The sequence below is a fragment of the Gossypium hirsutum genome, chromosome A11 (genome assembly GCF_007990345.1).
Source record: "Gossypium hirsutum isolate 1008001.06 chromosome A11, Gossypium_hirsutum_v2.1, whole genome shotgun sequence".
NCBI lineage: Eukaryota > Viridiplantae > Streptophyta > Magnoliopsida > Malvales > Malvaceae > Gossypium > Gossypium hirsutum.
In genome coordinates, this window is record NC_053434.1 from 110,454,826 (window position 1) to 110,477,403 (window position 22,578).

General features: G+C 32.3%; 3 protein-coding genes across 3 annotated transcripts; 1 reads left to right on the forward strand and 2 right to left on the reverse strand.

Annotated features, from left to right (window-relative positions):
* The first annotated feature begins 15,908 nt into the window (after positions 1–15,908).
* On the forward strand, positions 15,909–16,860 carry LOC107888330 (uncharacterized). Its single transcript, XM_016812404.2, has 2 exons — positions 15,909–16,481; positions 16,600–16,860. The coding sequence occupies exons 1-2, from the start codon at positions 16,323–16,325 to the stop codon at positions 16,702–16,704; spliced, it is 264 nt and encodes an 87-aa protein (XP_016667893.1). The 5' UTR covers positions 15,909–16,322; the 3' UTR covers positions 16,705–16,860.
* A 122-nt stretch (positions 16,861–16,982) lies between these two features.
* Positions 16,983–22,010, reverse strand: LOC107888321 (uncharacterized). The gene has a single exon (XM_016812392.2). The coding sequence runs from the start codon at positions 19,217–19,219 to the stop codon at positions 17,024–17,026; it is 2,196 nt and encodes a 731-aa protein (XP_016667881.2). The 5' UTR covers positions 19,220–22,010; the 3' UTR covers positions 16,983–17,023.
* Positions 20,444–21,592, reverse strand: LOC107955876 (uncharacterized). Its single transcript, XM_016891665.1, has one exon. It carries the CDS (start codon positions 21,590–21,592, stop codon positions 20,444–20,446), a length of 1,149 nt encoding a protein of 382 aa, XP_016747154.1.
* Positions 22,011–22,578: the final 568 nt, after the last annotated feature.

Consider the following 22,578-nt stretch of genomic DNA (forward strand, 5'->3'; position numbering starts at 1 on the left):
GAGATTTAGTTTTAGATCAGACAGAGGTGGAAGAAGCCAGGGAAAACAGACGACGGTACCTACTGGTAGTATACGAGGTCCACCTCGAGATGTGGACATTCCAGAATGTGGACATTCCAGAATGTGGACATTGTCGAAAGAGACATTTGGGTGAATGTTGGAAAGTGACCGGAGGTTGTTTCCGTTGTGGGTCGACAGAGCATTTTGTTAAAGACTGTCCGAAGAATAAAAATGATACTCCTGTCACATCACAGAAATCAGTATCTACTACTCGAGGCAGAGGTCTAGGTAGAGGTAGTTCGGTTGCCAGAGAAGGAGTTGGTAGAAGGAGCAGTGATATTATTACTCAGCAGTCTGAAGCCAGAATACCAGCTAGAGCTTATGTGGTCAAAACTCGTGAAGAAGGCGATGCCCACGATGTGGTAACAGGTATATTTTTATTGTATTCTGAGCCTGTTTATGCGTTAATTGATGCTGGATCTTCACATTCTTACATTAATTCGAATTTAGTTGAATTGAGAAAATTAAAATCCGAAATGTCTAGAGTGTCTATTGAGGTGTCGAGTCTGTTGGGGCAAACAATGTTAGTGAATCAGGTCTGTCTAAGATGCCCGTTGATTATACAGAATAAAACTTTTCTGGTTGACTTGTTAATTATTCCATTTGGGGACTTTGATATAATTTTGGGCATGGATTGGTTATCCGAATATGGGGTGATTTTGGATTGTTACAAAAAGAGGTTCAGTATTCAGACAGAGGATGGGAACAGAGTTGAAGTAAGTGGCATTCGTACCAGTGGTCCGACACGCATCATTTCGGTAATAAAAGCTAATAAATTGCTTCAGCAGGGTTGTTCAGCATATTTGGCATATGTTATTAATTCTGATTCAGTTGGAAGTCAGTGTAGTCAGATCAGGACCGTATGTGAGTTTTCAGATGTATTTCCTGAAGAATTGTCGGGCTTACCACCTAACAGAGAGGTTGAATTTGCTATTGAAGTGTATCCGGGTACAGCACCAATCTCTATACCTCCGTATCGAATGTCGCCCACTGAGTTGAAAGAGTTGAAGGTGCAGTTACAAGATTTACTAGATCGTGGATTTATTAGACCAAGCATTTCACCCTGGGGAGCTCCAGTGTTGTTTGTTAAAAAGAAAGATGGTTCTATGCGGTTATGCATTGATTATCGACAGTTGAATAAAGTGACGATCAAGAATCGGTATCCGTTGCCTCGTATAGATGATTTGTTTGATCAAGTTAAGGGAGCTTCAGTTTTTTCAAAAATTGATTTGAGATCCGGGTATTATCAATTAAAGGTGAAGGAAAGTGATGTGTCTAAGACTGCCTTTCTTACTCGTTATGGCCATTATGAATTTTTAGTGATGCCGTTTGGGTTGACCAATGCCCCAGCTGCTTTTATGGATTTGATGAACCGCATTTTTCAGCCGTATTTAGATCAGTTTGTGGTGATTTTTATTGATGATATATTGGTATATTCGAAGACAGAAGCAGAACATGATCAGCATCTTCGAATAGTTCTACAGATTTTACGAGAGAAACAGTTGTATGGAAAGCTCAGTAAATGTGAATTCTGGTTATCAGAGGTTGTATTTCTGGGACATGTAGTATCTGCAGACGGAATTCGGGTTGATCCAAAGAAAATTGAAGCGATTGTCCAATGGAAACCACCCAAGAATGTATCAGAGGTACACAGTTTTCTCGGTTTAGCTGGGTATTACAGGAGGTTTGTAAATGGATTCTCAAAGATAGCACTACCAATGACTAAACTACTGCAAAAGAATGTTCCTTTTATTTGGGATGACCAGCGCCAGAAGAGTTTTGAGACTTTGAAGCAAATGTTGACAGAGGCACCGGTATTAATATTACCAGAGTCGGGAAAAGATTTTGTCGTGTATAGTGATGCTTCTCTAAGCGGTCTGGGCTGTCTATTGATGCAAGATGGGAAGGTCGTAGCTTATGCATCTCGACAATTAAAACCACATGAACGTAATTACCCGACGCATGACTTGGAGCTAGCTGCAGTAATTTTTGCTTTAAAGATTTGGAGGCATTACCTATATGGTGAAAAATGCTACATTTACACGGATCACAAAAGTCTTAAATATCTTCTGTCGCAGAAGGAGTTGAATTTAAGACAGAGACGGTGGATCGAACTTCTGAAAGATTATGATTGTATTATAGATTACCACTCAGGAAAGGCGAATGTGGTAGCTGATGCATTGAGTAGAAAAGCAGTGGGGGAATTAAGGGCAATATTTGCTCGACTTAGTATTAATGATGATGGAAGCTTGCTAGCTGAATTAAGGGTTAAGCCAATGATGTTTGACCAGATTAGAGCAGCTCAGATGAAAGATGATAGACTATTGAAGAAAAGAGAAATGGTTCAGAATGGTACAACCAAGAGTTTTAGTATTGACGGGCATGATTGTTTGAGGTTTCAAAATCGAGTTTGTGTTCCAGCTACTTCTGAACTAAAAGAGTTAATTCTTCGAGAAGCACATGATAGTGCTTTTGCTTTGCACCCTGGTGGAACAAAGATGTGTTGTGATTTACGAGAATTATATTGGTGGCCTGGAATGAAAAGGGACATAGTTGAATATGTTAGTAAATGTTTGACATGTCAGCAAGTAAAGGCAGAACATCAAGTTCCTACTGGATTACTTCAGCCTATTAGCATTCCTGAGTGGAAATGGGATCGTATTACAATGGATTTTGTTATAGGATTGCCATTGTCAGCAAGTAAAAAGAATGCTATTTGGGTAATTGTTGATCAGCTTACAAAATCAGCTCACTTTATAGCTGTTAGAACAGATTGGTCATTGCAGAAGCTTGCAGAAGTGTATATTCGAGAAATTGTTAGATTACACGGTATTCCGGTGTCAATAATCTCAGATCGAGATCCTCGGTTTACATCAAGATTTTGGAGACAGCTACATGAATCATTGGGTACTCGACTTAACTTTAGTACGGCTTTTCATCCGCAAACAGATGGACAGTCCGAACGGGTAATACAGATATTAGAAGATATGCTTCGGGCTTGTATCATTGATTTTGAATCAAGTCGGGAATGTTATTTGCCATTAGCTGAATTTGTCTATAACAATAGTTTCCAATCTAGTATTCAAATGGCTCCGTATGAAGCATTATATGGTCGAAGGTGTCGATCACCGGTATGTTGGACAAAATTGAATGAAAGAAAAATGATTGGGCCAGAATTGATTCAAGAAACAGAAGAAACAGTTAAGAAGATTAAAGATAGATTGAAAACAGCTTTTGATAGGCAGAAATCATATGCAGACTTGAAACGGCGAGACATTGAATATTCTGTTGGTGATAAAGTATTCCTCAAAGTATCACCTTAGAAGAAAGTTTTGAGATTTGGCCGAAAGGGTAAGTTGAGTCCACGTTTTATTGGGCCGTATGAGGTTGTGGAAAGAATTGGGCCTGTTGCCTACCGACTAGCTTTACCTCTAGAATTATAGAAAATTCATGATGTTTTTCATGTTTCGATGCTCCAGAGATATAGATCAGATCCTTCCCACATTATTCCTACTGAAAATATTCAAATTCGGTCTGATTTGACTTATGAAGAAGAGCTGGTTCAGATATTAGCTCGAGAAGTAAAAGAGCTGAGAAATAAACGGGTCCCTCTAGTAAAAGTGTTTTGGAGGAGTCATAGTATGGAAGAAGCGACTTGGGAATCGGAAGAAACGATGAGAGCACAATATCCTCATCTATTCTCAGATAAATTTCGAGGACGAAATTTATTAAGGGGGGAGAAATGTAATGACCCAAAATTCACGGGCATCGAAAAAGTACATTAACAGGCCTTCGTCTTAGTAAATCGAGTTCGAAATAATTACTAGAAATATTTATGAGTTTAGCGATGTGTTTAATTAGGTTTAAATTAGGTGAATTTAGCTTAATTAAGAGTAATTAGGAAAAATGACTAAATTGAATAAAGGATGAAAGTTAAATTGTAGATTAAAAGAAAATGAAGAGGACCAAAATGACTATTATGCCATTTGTCCTAAGTGAGGCGGCATAAGCATAAAAATATGAGATTTTTATGTGTTAAAATATATATTAAATTATTATTATTAAAAGTAAAGTAAATAAAAAGGAAATAAAGGAAAGAAACAAAAGAATAAAAAGAAGGAAGGAAACGGAATAGCAGGAAACGAAACAGAGAAGAAACAGGGGAGAAAGAAAGAAAGAAAAGAAAAAGGGAAAATAGGGTTTTAAAGGTTCCAAGTTAATTTGGTAAGTCAATTTAGCGCATTTTCTTATGATTTTTGAGTTTTTGGAATCCTAGAGATAAATAGTACTTGTTTTAAGTAGAAATTTTGAAAGTCATTAGATTTCTAAGTTTGGTTCATGTTGAATAAAATGATGGAATTAGGGGTTTATTTGATAGAAATTTTGATTGGAATTGAATAAAGGATTGAATCGTAAACTAAGCTATAAATTTTGCGTTTTAGGGATTAAATGGAAATAAATTCGAAATTATAAAAATATGCTGGAAATTTAATAGTTAAGTATGAGTTTGGACAAAATTTGAATAGAAATAAAGTATGAATTAAGATAGAAAAGTAAGTGAATTTAGTTAGGATTAAATTGAAATTAAAGTAAATCAACATTTTGTACTAAGACTATTTTGGACAGCAGCAGTAGTCTAAGTTTGAAAAATCACCAAAAATTGTAGAAATTAAATTATAGGATGAATAAAATATGGAATTAAATCTTATTGAGTCTAGTTTCTTATAGAAGAAACGATATAAGCAATTGAATTGTAAATTTAGAGATATAATGAATTTTGTGAGACAAAGTCAGAATAAATTCGGGTTCCCCTGTTCTGACTTTGGAAAATCACAAAGAAAAATAATTAGAGGCTTAAAGTTATATATTTAGGATCCTTAATGAGTCTATTTTCAGGAGAAATCAACAAGAATATTATCCGAGTTCTGTACTGTGATATAATTAATTTTTAGTGAAGAATGGTCGGAACTATTTGACAGCAGAACATGGGCAACTTTAAAGAATAAACTGTACTTATTGGCTTAACCAAAAATTCTAAAAATTTTATGGTAAGAAGATATGTGAGTCTAGTTTCAGGGAAAATTAGTGGATCTTAATTTGGAGTTTCCTAGCTCAAGATATAAATGATTTAGAAACAATGACTCAAGTAGACAGCTTTGAATGAACATATAAGTACATAGTGGAATTATGTGTATAAAAATGGTTAAATTTGCATGTTTAGGCTCATGGATTAAATTGAATTGTGTTATATTGATGATTATAAATTATTATTATTTTCGTAGTTAACAAAGAACCCAAGACATCGGCGCACAAAGGAAAGGAGAAAGCTATCGAGGATTAAAACGAGAAATTCACGGTTTGTATTATTATAATTCAAATTACTTTTTATTAAATGTTTTATATCAATTCTATATTTAATAAGTGAATTATAAGGTAAGTATTGATATTTGAGTTGAATGAGAATTGAATTGAATGGTGAATGTGTATGTATAATTGAATTGTAAATTGATTTGAATGTGAAAATTTTAATTGAAAAGTAATCTTGGAATGGAAATGAAAGTGAATTGAGAATATAAATACCCTATTAACTAGTCGGACTAAGTCGGATATAATTGGCATGCCACAGGATCTGGAAGTGTACGGGAATTTGCCGGCTTTACTGATCAGGCACTTTATGTGTCGTATTTCAGGCACCTCGTGTGTCATATCAAGCACCTCGTGTGTCGTATCAGGCACCTCGTGTGTCATTTTAGGCACTTTATGTGTCGTATACTGATCAGGTACTATGTACCGTTTTAGGCACAATGTGCCGTAATGGTGTGTTGGGTTGGAATCCGTGTATCCGTCAAAGTCCGGATTTGTTAATAGGGTGAATATCTAAGATGAGAAATTTAAAATAAATTGATTGATTATATTATTGAAATATTGAAAGAAACGAAAAAGTTGAATAGTGGATTGAAATTGAGATTGAAAATGAAAGGCATGAACTTAATGTTCATGTAGTGATTGAAATTGTTACATGTAATATGTGATGGAAACTGAAGAATAGATAAAAATTGTATCGTTATTATTAATTAATGAAAGTTTAAGAATGAATTGATATTTGTGAAATTAGATAGTTACATGTTTGGTAATTAAAATTCTTTATTGCTATTATAATTTGAATTATGGTAATACCACTGAGTACAGAATACTCAGCGTGCGGTTGTTTCCGTGCGCAGGTTAATAGGAGTCTAGTACCCCGGTCCAGCATCTGAACGATCCCGACTCCAGCAAATTTTGGGTGATGTTTTCTTTCTTAATTGAAAGTGGCATGTACTAGGTGTTGTATAAGTTATAAAGATATACTTGTAAAGTTGGTTATAAGAATGGTATACCATATTTTGTTATTCGTTTGATAAAATGGTAAATATTATATTATATAATTTGGTATAAGTTGGAATGAAAAATGAATGAAGTTATTAGTTAATTTGGATTAATATTATGAATGTTTAGTTATTAAATGACTATGTTAATGAATTGGTTATGATTTAGATATATTTAGGTTTAAATTGTTTTTGATTGTGCCATTGGTTTTGGATTAGTTGGTTTTTGGTTTGAATTTGCAGGGGGTTTTATGTAAAAATTAAGAAGAAATGCTGTCGAAATTTTTGTAAAAATAAAAAAATAAAAAAAATCTCTGAATACTCGAACAAGTCCCGTTCATTCCACTTTAATACTTGTGTTGGGCTTCGAAAGTCCATTATAGGGACATAATTCTTCAATTATACTATGAATGTTATAATAATTGTAAAATATCCATAAGTTGTCTGATATATCCGGTAATGCCTCGTAGCCCTGTTTCGGTGACGGTTTGGGGTTAGGGGGTGTTACAGTCCCACCCACTGTGTATCTTATCCAACGCCTTCTGCTTAGCTATCCAGGCATTGCGATAAGAAGGCGTATACTTGAATTGGCCACGAATATTGGCAATTAAGACCAAAATAGAAGTTTTGGGATCTGCCTTCATCATAAATAGTATTAAGCTCGTTATCATATTTGAACCCACATTGGGATAATCTTGTGAAACACCTGTCAACCCATGAGTATATTAAATAATGGAACATTAAATAATAACAATAATATTCAAAAACCTTAAACACCCAATGATACTGTACCGACAATACATGCATGTAGACCTTTGAACTTCTTTATCTCCCACACTCTGTCATTTTCTTAACCGAAGCCATGATTTTCCATGAACATGTATTGTCTTGTACTGCAAACTTGGCCTCAAACTTTTCAGATTTAGATTTATCCACGTGATGGTTAACCTCGTTCATGATGCTATATTGTTTCAATGCACTGAGAAAACTATTCTTACAGAAAAACTCTTTACCAACTTCTAATTCACCTGAATCCAACGACGAACTTGTATGGTCACGCATTCTATGTAGTAGATCTAGTAACTCTAACGCATCATCTGCTGATAGATCAACATTATACATGTAAGCTAGAGGCGAGTATGCCTTGAATCGCAGATCTTCATCATCATCATCTGAACCCCTTTCACCGTCTTCAGGTTCAGTTGGAACAGGCTCCTGTTTAGAAAATAATCCAACTTTTGCACCATTGGGCTGGGCTCTTTAGGTGGATCCATATCAAACTCATCATCTGACCTACCATCATCTGCAACGTACGAGGTCCTCTCGCTGGTGGACGTCGTATGGAGTACTTCATCCCTTATTGTAGACGTTTTATAATGTCCCTAATCAGATGTAGATTTCCAACCACTAGAATTTGATGTCATTTTCTAGTACGTATTTTAAGGATCGAACATCGACCCACCGAGATGTATGTCCCATCCACAGACAGAGTGTCGTGTAGGGGTCATGTATTCTATACTACCACCAAATACGGACGTTTCCTTGTTCTGCTTTCCACTAACGGAGTGTCAGGCAGGGGTTCTGTATTCCTCTCAAACAACAGTAGATGTTGAAGTAGCAAGTGCTCCATTTGGCAATGAAAATTGTACATATAACTCAGGATAGGGTGATCCACTAGCGAGATGAGTTTGCACCATTGTTTCTAAGCTACGACCATATTTGATATCAAATGAGTCATATATCACGAGATCAACCGAAGCATAAAATTGATACTTAATAGACGAAACTCTCATTGGCGTCGTTCTAAAAATTTTGTGTCTAACTCTTTTACGAAGTTTTGTCAAATCTATGTTCTAGTTAAAAACTAGTCGCATTGTGTTTTTCGATAAAAAAACAACATCTTTCAAGGTGTCACAAACCTGACCATCGTAGTAAATAACATCACTAATACGTTCACTTATTTTCAACCAAATGATCTGTCGAAAAAAATTCAAAATAAGAAATATTATGCAAAAATATAATGATTCGTATAAATATTAATATGATAAACCAACTTATACCTTCTTAACTTGTTTAATTGATATTCTTCTGAACTTCTTCAATTTCTATTTTTCTGAACTTCTCTAATTTCTCTTATTGTAACTTGTGCAACATGAGAATGAAGTTTGGCTCATTTATAGTCTAAGGTCAACCAAGATGTACTGTAGAAAAAGAGCGTCCAGGTGGTTTAGTACTTTTGTTGACAGTACATCTTGCTTGAAGCATTTTTTTACCCTATATTTTAATAATCATCTTCTCAAAATTATTTTTTCAGAAACTACCATAGAAAAAGAGCGTCTAGCTGGGAGCTTTTTTCAGTGTTTTTGCTGACAGTGCATCCTGCTTAAAGCATTTTTTACCCTATTTTTTAGAACCATCTTCTCAAAATTATTTTTTCAGAAACTACTGTAGAAAAAGAGCGTCCATGTGGGAGCTTTTTTCTGTACTTTTGCTGACAGTGCATCCTACTTGAAGTGTTTTTGACCTTATTTTTTCAGAATCATCTTCTTAAAATTATTTTTTCAGAAACTACTGTAGAAAAAGAGCGTCCATCTGGGAGCTTTTTTAAGTACTTTTGCTGAAAGCGCATCCTGCTTGAAGTGTTTTTTACCTTATTTTTTCAGAACCATCTTCTCAAAATTATTCAGAAACTACTGTAGAAACATAGCATCTAGCTGGGAGCTTTTTTCAGTAGTTTTACTGACAGTGCATCTTACTTGAAGCGTTTTTGACCCTATTTTTTTAGAACTATCTTTTCAAAATTATTTTTTCAGAAACTACTGTAGAAAAATAGCATCAACTGAGAACTTTTTTCAATACTTTTGCTGAACAAAAAAAAATCCATCTCGTCAAAATAATTTTTTTAGAACTCATCCTTAAAATTATTACAAAAACCCTAAAACCCTAAACACAAATTTATTTTTAAAAATCCCTAAACCTTAGTTTATTTTTAAAAAAATAATAAACCTTAATTTAATTTATTTTTTAAAAATCATAAACCCTAATTTATTTTTTAAAATCCATAAACCTTAATTTATTTTAATAAAAACCGTAACCCTAAAACTCTAAACACCTAAACCATAAGCTTTAAACATGCAAATAACCCATCTTAGAAAAAACATGGGCTAAAGCGTGTCTCTGGAGGAGCGCTTTTGCCATGTCAGCAAAGCATGTCCACGTCAGCGTGTTTTATGCTAACATGGCAAAAGCGCTTCCCCAGTGATGCGCTTTTCTGAAATTTTCCATTAAAACGCGCCTATGTGGACGTGGTTTTGGTTTTTTGACCCATTTCAGTAAATAAATTTTAAAGTGGTCTATTTCCGTAAATAAAGTAGGAAATGGGTCTTTTTTAGTAAAATAGTCAAATTTATCCTTCAATTTCTACATATTATATTGATTTAGTCCTTATTTAAAAGTTAATCCTTAAATACGTTTAAAAGATGAGGAAAAAACATACACAAGGATTTAGTGGATATTATAATGAAGCTAGCAAATGGAGGGTGAAGGGTAGAATCTTACCTGCTGAATGCTTTTGTAAGAACTGAAGAATAAAACAAAAAAGGAAAATTAGGATATTGAAAATGGCTTCAGATGGAAGCTCAGTAGTTTGAATTTTGAACGATGGAGCTACATAATCATGTCTAATACCGCTGTAAATTAGGTTCAAATAGAAAGAAAAAAAAGGAAATTTTTTTTTGAGATGCGTGAAGGAAGAGGTAGAGGTGGAGGGAACAATGGTAGTGGAAGTAGGAGTAACGAAGAGTAAGGTAAATTTTGAGGATTAAGTTGAAATAATTTATGAATTTTGAGAGTTAATATTTTAAAATTATAACTAAATCTTTAAAATTATAACTAAATCGATATAATATTTAAAAAGTTAGAGAATAAACCTGTTATTAGATTGCTTAGTTGAGTGAAAAAAAAGGAGAGGGCAATAGTTAAGTGACCAAATTAAAAAAATTAAAAGTTAAGTGGCTAAAAAAGAAATAGAGACAATAATTGGGTGATCTATGCTGTGGTTTACCCAAAATTTTTTTATCGGACTCGACTTCGTCGTTCAAAGTTTTGAAGGCTTTAGGCAATTGAGCTCACGTATTTGTAATTCGATTTTATGTTCAGAATTTCTTATATTTTCGATTTTTTTTTATTTTGTTTGATGCTAGTGAACATGCTTAATAACACTAAAATGGATTATTCAAAGTTAATATATATAACTAAATTAAATTTCAAATATTTAGTATGTATTTGTATAAAAATTTAAAAATAAATAAAAGAGAAAAGAGAAAACAAAATATAATTATCATTTGATAACAATTTTATAAAAATAAACTTACATAGTGCATCAGATTTTAGCTTAACAACAACATTAAAACATTAAGTTTTTAAGATCACAGGTTTGAAATTCTCTCTCTATAAAACATGTATGAGTTTTTTTTCATATTTATTTCAATTTATGTTCCACCAAATGTGGGTTTTCTTTAGATTTATTTTAGTTTAAGTTTAAATGTATTATGGTTATAAGTTTAATAGAGTTATATAATAATTGATTCGGATATAATAATTGATTCGGATTATACTTATTTGAATGACTCTTTGTTATTATAATTATGAATATATTTGTAATTACAAAAAAATATCTATATTAATTGAAAAATACACTATATTCAACGTATGATTATATTAAAATATAATAAAAATTAAAATATAATTAATTAATTAAAATATTTTTATAACTAATTAGACTTTTATTATTTTTAATTAAAAATTATTGCATATAAAAATTTAATATAACAATAATAAATAGAATAAAAATAATTAATAAATAATAAAATTATTCTTTTATTTAAATTTTGTCTAATAAATAAAAACCTTATGGGTTAGCCATCAAACTTTAGGCGTAAAAGGATGCTTTTCAAACCATTTTATCATATTTGATTACTTTTTTCCTATTGGATATTTATATGGTTCTAAAAAGTAAGCTTTTGTTTTTTTAGGCAAATTACATTAGTAATCACTTAATTATTAGTAATTTTTTTCTATCATCCAACTATTAAATTTTTCTTTAGTCATCAATCGTTAAATGATTAATCATGGTAAATTTTAAAATTGACATAATTATAAATTTAGCACTCAACATCTATACATTATGTCAATTTAATTTTGAATTTTTAAAAAATTAAGTTCAACATTTACAGATTACCTTATTCTATCCCTTTTTTTTCACATGAAAACATAATTCAATTGACAAGGTGTAAATTAGAAATAAAAATAAATGGTTAATTTTAAACTAGAAAATCTACAAATATATTGTTTTCCTTATACTTCAAATGGTTAAAAACTTAATTGATATCTCTCAATGATATTAACTCATTTTTTGTTAGTTTAAGTTGGCGGTAGTTGATGAAGCAAATCAAAGCTTAATTTTTTTTTAATTTATTAGACTTAAAATTGGATTAAATTAGCGGAGTCAATACTTTTTATTTCCAATGAATTGGATACTTCTTAAAATTTGGGTTGTTTTGTTTGTTTGTTTAGTTTGTCATGGAGTCAAACACAAGGATAATATTGCAAAAGGATAAAGTGGTAACACTCTAATAGCTCTTATTTACCGACGAAATCCATAATTTGATATCGGTTTTGACAATTGATAATGTGAGTTCATTCACAAGTTTGTTCGAACTCTCTGATTTCGAAATCGTTCAACTTATCCACCTGGACTCAACTAAGCTTATTGCCATTCCAGCTTCGGAGTTGATGATTTCAAAGGCACTTTTATTTTTCTTTTAACAGTAGGTTAATGAAACAAGTGACGAGACTTTCTATTTTCTTTAAAGATTACAATAACAAGAGCAACTCGACTAAACTGAACTTGAACAATTCAAGCACAAATATGAAGAAATCAATGATGAGTGAACCGACGAGGCTCGAGTCCTCTCAACCACTGGCTTTCTATCCAACAATGGAGAACTAGAGAATCAAGAGAAAAGAAAAGAAAACATGAAAATTATGATATTATGTTTTAGGGCGTTTCCATTTTGTTATATTTTCAATCGAATTTAGTTGATAATTTTTTTGAACTTTTTTAAGTAAAAGAGTTATAGAAAAAAGAAAGTAAAATTTTAGAAGGATCAAATTACACAATATGTAAAACATCGAAAGTTAATTTTTTTAGAATCAAAACTAAATTGGCTAAATGTATAAATCTTGAAGGTTAAAATTGTTATTATATTTATTTTAAAAGTTGTCATATTATTTTTTTTATAAGTTAATTTAACGGTAACGGATAAAAAGGGGAACAAATTTAAATAATTAAGTGATAATTTTGTAAATTTTTATAATTTAGTGATAAAAAGAAATAGTGATGGATTATTGATATGGTTTTGCTTTTTATTTTGTTTAATCAAGCCCTATTATACTTGTTGCTTGAATTCCATCACGTGTCCTTTAGACTTTCACTTTGACGTTCTCCCTTCGAATATGCACGATGGGGTGTGTGTAGTAAAACATTCGGTGCTCCACCATGCAAGTTAAATAAATAATTTGTTTATATTATCAAGAACACCAAAAACATTTTAAAGTTAAATAAAAAAAAGTTATTTTCTAAAGTAATTTTTAATAAAAAATATTGTTGAAATAATCCATCAAAGGAATATGCCAAAGGAATCATGAAAAACGAAAATATAAAAAACCCGTTGAAATAAACTAAAAGAAAGGTATTTATAGCATAATATGAGAGAGACTAAATTAGCCAAAGAAAAGCCGAAAGAAATATTTGGCAAAATAAGCTTTTTTTTTTTATTCAGGGAAATATTTGGCAATATAAGAGAGCGTTTTCTACATAATTGGACAAGTTTTTCAAGAAAAGTGCGTTTAGTGAGACACATTTTTTCTTTAAGCTGTAATTTTTAATCTTTTAATATAATTAATTTTTTTGTCATATGGTTAAAGGTTAATAGTTTTGTCCATAGTCCCATGTTTGATTATTCTCCCATTCACATTTTCATTTTTTTTTTATTTCATGTTGTTTTAAACTTTTTATTCTTTTAATTAATACTTTTAACATATTAGCTCATTTGATTAGATGATTAAATAATAATTTTATCATCGCATCTTAGGTTTAATTCATCTTTTAAACACAACTGTAATTTTTATTACACGTTTCAAGTCTTTTTTAAATTAATAAATATATTATTTTCAAATTTTTTATTTTTAATTCATCTTTTTTATTAATAATTTTTATTTATAAAATTAAATAATAAATATATAAATATATAACAAAAATATATTATATATATCATTATGTTAAAAATATTTGAAATCAATAACTCCTTTATATATAATATAAACATAAACTATTTTTTATATATTTTTCTTTATATATAATATTTATTTTCTCCATGTATATTGTGAGTATAGTAATTTCTAATATTATAAAATGAAATAATTATTTCAAATATAATTATTATTTTTACATGTAAAATATTTCAAATATCATTGTTTTTTATCTACATTGTGGGTATGATATTTCAAATATTTTTAAATGTGAAATATTTCAATTAATTATTTAAAATATTATTATATTTATATGTGAGATATTTTAAATATATATACAAAAACATATAATATTAAAATTTACTACACTCATGATATGGTTTGAAAAATAAATATTACACATATAAAAATAAAATTTACTAAAAATAATGATATTTATAATAATTATTTGATTTTATAAATAAAGTGTTATTAATTAAAAATAAAAAATTAGAAACAATATATTTATTAATTAAAAAAAGCTTGAAACAACATGAAATAAAAATTACAAATGTGTTTAGAAAATAAATTGAACCTAAGAATCAAGGATGAAATCATAATTATATAACCATTTAAAATATTAATTGAAAATAATAAAAAGCTTAAAACAAGTTGAAATACAAAATATAAATTTGAGTGGGAGAGGAATTGAACCCAAGACTTAAAACAAAAACACTAGCATTTAATCATCTGACAAAAAAAACTAGTTATATTAAAAAAGTCAAAAAATGCGATTTAAAGAGAAAACACATCCAGTTGAACTAGCTTTCTTGTCAACTGTGTAGAAAATGTGTTTAATTGAACGCGCTTTTACACTCTCTCTAAAATCGACTAATTTCCTTAAATTTAAAAAAAAACCCTATTTTACCATATATTGTTTTCGACATTTTTTTTGCTAATTTAGCAAATAAAAAAAAAAGAGATAATGATAAATAAATAAATAAATTAAGGTTTAAAATTTAATATTAAAATCAAGAAACAGAAACTTTACTAAGTATTTAATAGAAGTGATTAAGAAATGCAATGCTTGCTACCTAACAAACCATGAAAGAAAAGAAAGCATAACTTTAGGAATCAATTTCATATAGACAATATTAGATTAATCCAATTAAAAACCTTATGTTTAATACCTAATACCCAATACCTATTACCTATTATACCCTTAATGCCCTTAAATCACAATCTTTTTCCCTTTGCTTGATATCAAACCTAGCCTTCTCAATTCTAAATTCATAAGAGTTATAAATCACAATAAATAGATATTTTTTTTATTACTTTTTTAGAAAATGAACTCAATTTCAATTAATTGATTCATAGCATCTGCTCTTTAATAGTATCTATCGATACTTTTAAGGTTAGAAGAACAAAAAGAATCACTCAATTGGATGACACAATACAATATATATTTAATATTTCTTTTTTTTTTCTTTTCAGTCGACTAGATATCAATCAAACTTTTTCTAGACGAATGTTTTTTCAAACAATTTCATATCTCACGTTCAATTATCAAATCTGTGTAAATTACGAAAATATGAAATTGCTTTTCTTTTTGGTTAAGGAAATGTCTATTTTGACCCTATTTATTTCATAAGATTCTCTTAGAAATTGATTTTATATGGTAATGGCATAATGATAAATTTAGTCCATAATATTGATCTCTTTAGTTAATTTTGGTCCTAATTCTTTTTTATTATTTTGATTTTTAACTTTTAAAGTTTAATTGCACTAATGCCGTAATCTATGTGACAATTTATATTTACAAACACTTGAATTTTTTTTTAAATTTTTATGAAATATATTAAACAAATGAATTGTTACCTGGGTTACACATTATTATTACAATCAATTTTTCATCTAGAGAAAAATTATTTTACTAAAAATGTGAAAGTAAAAGGGGAAAGTGATTTGAAAAGTAATTAGGGTTAGAGAAAAAAAAGTTAAGGACTATTATGACTATATTAATATAAATTTATATCCAAAAACTGCCATTTATCAATTAATATATAATTTGTCTACAAATACAATTTGCAAAGTTACAAATTCATTCTCTACTTAAACCATTTACAAATTTGCATCTGAAAAAAAAATAGAAATAGAAATACAATTCTCTACTTTTGCAATTTACAAACAAAATTGCATAATGTAGTTGGTGATTGCTGACTTGTGAGCCATTATTGACCTTGTAAAATTATTCATTAATCCCAATACCAAATCCTCAATGCCTTTGGGGAGAAAAATTCAATCGCCAGCCACCAGCAACGTGGTTTCCACATGGATATGATTTTTGACATAATAAAATAATGCACAGTTTGCCTTCATAGAATGAATATTTCTCCCATTTCTTCTTTCCCTTGCTTTTGTTCTTATTAAATCCAATCTATATTATCTGTTATCACAGTAAGCAAAGGCAAAAAAAAAAAAAAAAAATAAGAGAAAAAAAAGTTTGGGGTTGTTAGAATCTTCTTTAATTCTTTGTCTATTGAAGGCAACCCAAGGCAGAGATTGTTTTTCCCCATTGGGACTGAAACTAAAAGAAAAATAGGCGAAATGTGTCCTATGAGGTTCTTGTTGGTGTTCTTCTCGGCCATTTTAGCAGGGTATTTCGCATGGAGGACGGTACGTTCATCATCTGATATCGACGGCCAAGTTTCTGAGGATTCCGAGAAGATTATTGTAAAAGATAAGCAAGAATTCAGTTTCAAAAGGGTATGAAAATATTTTCTTTCTTTTCCAGGAATGTTTCCTTTTTTTTTTCTAGGTTCCTGTTGTTCTTGTTTGGGTTTTATTTCTTCTTGTTTCTAACATTCATATTCCTGAATTTCAGATGGTTCAGAATGGATTCTGGGTATTTGTGGATATGGCTAGTGGGAAGTATTTGTGGAGGAATTTCAAGGAACTGAAGAAAGATAAAAAAATGAAGAACTCTTAACAGTTTTAACATATTGTACAAGTATGTTGAACTAGTTTTTCTTCTTTTTTTTTTCTTGTATCAATAATTGTACCATAAGAACATGTGAATCCTTTCTTGTTCTTTTCAGACAGAGAGAACTTGAAATATAAAGATATGAAATCTTCACTTTTTCTATATCTATACCATGTTATGATTCTGAATGCAATTTATTCAAGTAGAATCTTTGCTAGAACACACCTGAATGCCCAGTGAAATTGTTTCTTGAATTGTTAAAAATGAAATTCAAATTCATCTTCATGGCTGCTAAAAAAAACATAATAAAATTGAAGAACTGGGGTTATTTTGCCGTCAGCAAAGCTCTTGCATAACCTTTAGATATTTGGAACTGCTCACTCATGCCAAAATGTGCCATGAGAAGCCAAACATGAGTGAGAAGCTCACCACCTCGTCTCAGCTGTTGGCAATGCTGACTCCCCCTGCTGTGACTAGCAGCATAGGTTAACATCTCCAACCAGATATCTCTAATCATATCCCACCTAACTTTCTTGTTGGTGACTCCGTTTAGTGCTGATGCTAGCCGGCATGCATCGAACAACACAGACTTGCTGCTATCCCCCTTCACTTTCCCAGGCAGAACATCGATGTTTTCTCGAAGCAACATTTTGCAAATTGCAGTCATTTGGTACATTGTTGGTTCTTCCAAGAACGTCATGGCTTGATCCAATGACTTCCAACACGTACTTGTGTTGCTTTCCTCTTCTTGCATTTCTAACTCGCTGTCAATGGATTGAAGAAACATTTTGTTACATGTAATCCTGTGTTTTGCCTTTGTTCTTGAAAGGGTTAATCTTTCTTTGAAGAACCTCTTGGCCTCAGCCTGAGTGTCCCGGAACCTGATAAGTCCAATCCCAATTGGCAACAGGAAAGGAAAAGTGGCCAGTAGACAGAACATATAATTTGAGATGCAATAGCTCACTTCACGGGATGATTGAATTTCGCTTGTTATGGTACTCAGTGCTACCTCCGAGAAGTAGCAGAGCTCTGTGGCAATGTGCCAAATAAGGATACTCTGATCAAATTCGACATTAATACTCCACTCAAGGCTAAGGCGAGTTTGCCGCTTATACATTTGAAGTACGTTGGTTCCCCTTTGGCTGCACAAATCCCTGAAATTGCCATCATCTTGTTTCTCCTTAAACTGATTAAATTTCTCTTTGACATGCTTGAAAATCAGGTTTTTGAGATCATCATCAACTTCTGCATAAGTTTCAGGTGGCCATTTCTCCACTACCCTTTTCAGGAGTCTGAAGTAAGACTTTTCCTTGAGGAAACTTCCAAGTAGACTTGACTGTGGCACCCGACTCGACCACCTTTTCCTTACTGGTTGTAAAGAATGGATGAGTTTGAGACATGATGTTTTGTTGTGCTTGATCAACCAATGATTGGTTTGGTCTGAGAAAAGTAGTACCAGTGCTGCATATATCTCCAGAAAAACAGCTACAACAAGGAGAAGAAAAGTTATGAATATGTCTACCTTTTTATACTTCTTCATGTCCTCAAAAGAGAAAACCAGCAACACCAGGAAAGTGAGACAGAAAGTAGTGATGCGGCGAATCAAACCCATAGGAGTATAAATGACAACTGCTTTTGTGTATAGCTTGTCATACATGAACCCTAGTTCAATAGCGACCACATCAAAAGCATCTTTACCAGACATTTTCTGGAACAAAGATTGGCTCTTCTCCCTGTCTTTGAAGCTTAGAATGAGATCTGCAAACAGGCACTTGAATGTTTGAAACAAGGCATGAGCTTTGACTATATTTTGGTCATCAGGAGTGGTTCCTTGAGGGGCAGCTACGTCCAATTCTTCCTGAACATCCTTAACCTCTTCAATTTCCATAAAGAAACCTTCAGCTTGTTTCAGCCTGTATTCATTCATCAACTTGGAATAGTTTGGACCAGGATCTGGAGAAGTCAGCATTGAGTCTCGAAGTTCATCACTGCTTGCTTTCCAAAGAGTCCAAGTCCTCTCTCCATACTTAATTGATCCCACCACAATCATCGGAATGCTTAGCAACGAAAGACGGCTATCTGACCAGGCCATCAAGAAGATGTATCCAGTCACAACTGTCTGTATTATCAGTCCAAAACAGTGCCTTAGCCACAACTGATTGTCTTCCAAAGCATAAGCTGTAATGGTATCGGGGCCACCCAAGTGCAGCAGCAAAAAAGGCGCCCAAAATGCTGTAAGTTTAGTGTTTAAGTCAACATCACCTCTTTCATCATATATATCTCCCAGGTTATTTGTTAGTATGCCAAGTGCAATGGTTGCAACAGAGTCAGCCAGCAAGTAGGAACACCAAACAATGGCTCTAACCTTTACTTTAGGAATGTATTTCCTTTGGCTGCCTAATACGATGAGAATTATTTGGACAAGAAGGCTCGTTACAACCATTGCTCGAAGCTCCCAGTCTTTCCATAACTTCATTAGCTTTGGGGTAAAAACTTCCATTGTCTCCCTCCTCCTCTTCATTGTAATCAAGCCAGTAATAACTGAATAAGCATAAACAGAAAGTTAAGTTTGACAATTGTTTACATAACCTCTTCATTAAACCACAATTGGTAAGAAACTCAATCTCTCTCTCTCTCTCTATATATATATGTTGTTTTGTAAACCCAGGGTATCCCCAATCCGTATTGGACTGGAAGTGTTTAAAGTAAAGCCTCCCCAACAAGTGTGTTTCTCAGGGATTGAGCTTGTGTTCTCAACTTTACAAGGGCGAGGTTGCTTCCAACTTGACCAACAGCTTGTTGGTTCAATCTTTATTTTTAGTCTTTAGAACTTACATATCTAGAAATCAATTATATGATCATTAGAAGGTTTCTAACATTGCATTCTGAAAACGTTGTACTAAATGTATATGCCAATAACTTGTTATCTCCCATGCTACAGACCTTATTATTCTTACAATGTGATGATTATCTCAACATAAACAGAAGACACTACATTTGGAACATCATGATAAAAGCAGCAGCAGAAAGCAGTTACTTACCAGCGGTAATCATTGGAAATACTAATGCTGTTTCTCTTCCTGATACCTCTTGTCAGACAAGGTATTTTGAGTTGCTCTTTAAACTACATTTTTAGACCTTCAGAAGGTTTTAATAGTTTCTTTACTTTTAATGGAACTTACTCCACAAAGTGTATTGCTTGTGCTTAAGAGTTGATTAATGAGAGTGAGGGCTAAGTTAAATCAGATTCTTTGTTTCTAATGGGGGATAAATAGCAAGGAAAGAAAGGGTTCCTTTCTTTAACTGGGTTACTATTAGGTTCCTTATATTGATCCAAAGGAAAGGATCTTGACATTTAAAGGGTTGAGTTTTTTTAATAAACTGAATTCAATGCCATTAACCGTGGATAAATGCTCATGAAGGATTAATATATGTTTTTAATGTTTTCATTGAATCTGTGTGATGAAACAGTGATTTAGTTCGTGGCATTGTTTGGTGAATCAAAGACATATTCAGGTTAAACATATTTATAGCCCACCTTCCTAAGGAAATAGAATAGAAGGCATAAAATTTTAGAAAGTCTAGATTGGTTTTAAAGTAAATTTGAATCAAACAGAAATCACATTTCCTGACAAACAGTCTCCATAAAAGAAAATTGCAAACTGTGGAATTAAAATGAAAATTGTAACGTTTGCTTTAATTCTGTGAGCCGCCCTTGATGCTTGATCGATCCGACAACGGCTTTTTAGGACCTGGTTGACTGATTTGTGACACAATTCAAGTGAGTCGAGGATTCACATGCTGGACAGTAGTAAAACCAGTGCTCTGGATTTCTTTCCTCCTTACAGGCTTCACAATAGCTTTTCTCCAAATAACTTTGTTCAAGGGAATCATAGGTAAGCCTGAGGGGATGCTTATCGTAGTTGTACGAAACAGTTCGTGGCAGCAAAATGCAGCTGACATGCAAATTAAAGTTGCAATCATAGCATCTGTAACTAATAGAATGGCCAAAATCACCACATCCAGAACATCTAAACTCATAATTGTAAGACAATGGCATCATTAGAAGATTGAGGGGATGTGCATGAGATTCATGGTTAACAATGATTGGTAAGAATCCACCTTTCATGTTGGTTTGAAACAGGCAATCATGACAACCATCCGAGAACTCTGTGCCTTTATATTTACATATTTTGCAGTTACTTCTCAGATTTTCTGGGAACAGATATTCAGGTTCAGTTACCCTTAGATATTTAGGGCAGTTTTCCCCGACTTGTTCTAAGTCACCAGGAAGCTCTCCACAGGCTTTATGGAATATGTATTCATCACATCCAAGAAAACATTGATAGTACGGACCTGGAATGGTTTCCTGACAGCGACTGCACTTCACTTCAGATTCAGGAATTAGCTTATTTTTGAAGATTAAGGGATGTAAGTGCCTGTAAGATCTTTTTCTGACCTTATCCAACTCATCTGAAACAAATTCTTCAGCAACAAAGGTTTGCTTTCTGGGGTCAACAATGAGCCTTGGAACTCCTTCAATGTTGAAATCATTGCTTCCATCTTTTGGCAGGCACTGAATTATCACCAGAAGGGCACCTGCAGACTTGGCCTGTTTCTTTAAATTATCCAATTGTGTTTTTTGAGAGAGTGGTGTGCTGATGATCACACTGAGCTTCAACTCTTTTAGTTGGATTGAAGCAATTGAAAGAGAAATCTCGAAGGATATGTTGTTGAGATGTTTAGAGTTTTGGAGAAATGGGGTGATTTCATCTTGGTCAATGAGAGGGTATTTCAGGTGTTTGGCAAGCTTGTAGGCTACCGTGTTCCTTGTCTGGCCTTTCACTGCTAGGATTATTGGGGCATCCAGTTGTTCAACCTCTTGTTTTTCCATTTTCTTTCTGGTTTGGGTGCCTATGGAAAGAGATTAATTGCAACTGTGAGGCTAGGTTACTCGAATTCAGGGATGGGGGACTTGGACATATATCAAAAGGACACGGTTACGTGAAGGAAAAATAAAAGTATCTGAGAAACATGGCTTCTGAAATTATGAATACTTGCTGTCCAAGGCCTCTGAGAATATTTCTTTTCCCTTTTCTCCTACAACTTTAAATGAAATCCAAGGAAAAAGCAGAAATAAATAATATGATTAATGTTAAATTCTATTCTTAACAGACAAAAAGGATTTGGAGGTAAAGTTGATTTTAATTTCAAAACAACAAAAAACTTCGTCAATTGCCATCTCACCGATTATACATCCTCCCTGGAACTTCTAACAGGCTTCTGCCATTTTCCTGGAAGTTACTGCCTCAAAACTTCTAACAGCCCAAAGCTCCAATATGAAACAATGACCATGCCAATCAACTGATCAAGGCAAGTTCTTTTCAGTTTGTTTTTTTTTTCTTTTTTTTTTATTGCAATCCATTTCTCTTTGTATACGCTAGAATCTAGTTCCTGCTTTCTTATCTTTTAATTTGTCCTTCTAGCAATACAGAAATTCATGAGAACAGAAGAATAAAAAACAATATATATATATTAAATCTATCATTGTAATGGGATTTGATTCTAAATGAACTTTTACAAGACAATAAATAGATGATGGGGGTTAGATTATGTTTAATTGGAACAGTTCAAATGAAATTCTAATTTAAGGTTCATGAATTTTCAAATGAGCCTGATCATATTTGTAATCGAAACTTCCAAGTTGAAATCCCAAATTCTAATTGTTGGGATATACATTTGGGAATTGGTCATCTCATGTACTTGGATTATATTTGGAGAAAGAACTTATCAAATTCTAGATTTTTTTTTTCTTGCATTTGCCTGAAATACACCTCAAGCACATGAAAACCATTGAAGTTTTTGGACAAAAAGGGTTTC

What these genes read in the sequence shown, in the direction of transcription:
- LOC107888330 (XM_016812404.2), top strand. Translation starts at nt 16,323, where the DNA reads ATGTGTCCTATGAGGTTCTTGTTGGTGTTCTTCTCGGCCATTTTAGCA. An exon ending in AAGAATTCAGTTTCAAAAGG is followed by an intron (nt 16,482 to 16,599) that starts GTATGAAAATAT and finishes CCTGAATTTCAG; the next exon opens with ATGGTTCAGAATGGATTCTG.
- LOC107888321 (XM_016812392.2), bottom strand. Translation starts at nt 19,219, where the DNA reads ATGAAGAGGAGGAGGGAGACAATGGAAGTTTTTACCCCAAAGCTAATG.
- LOC107955876 (XM_016891665.1), bottom strand. Translation starts at nt 21,592, where the DNA reads ATGGAAAAACAAGAGGTTGAACAACTGGATGCCCCAATAATCCTAGCA.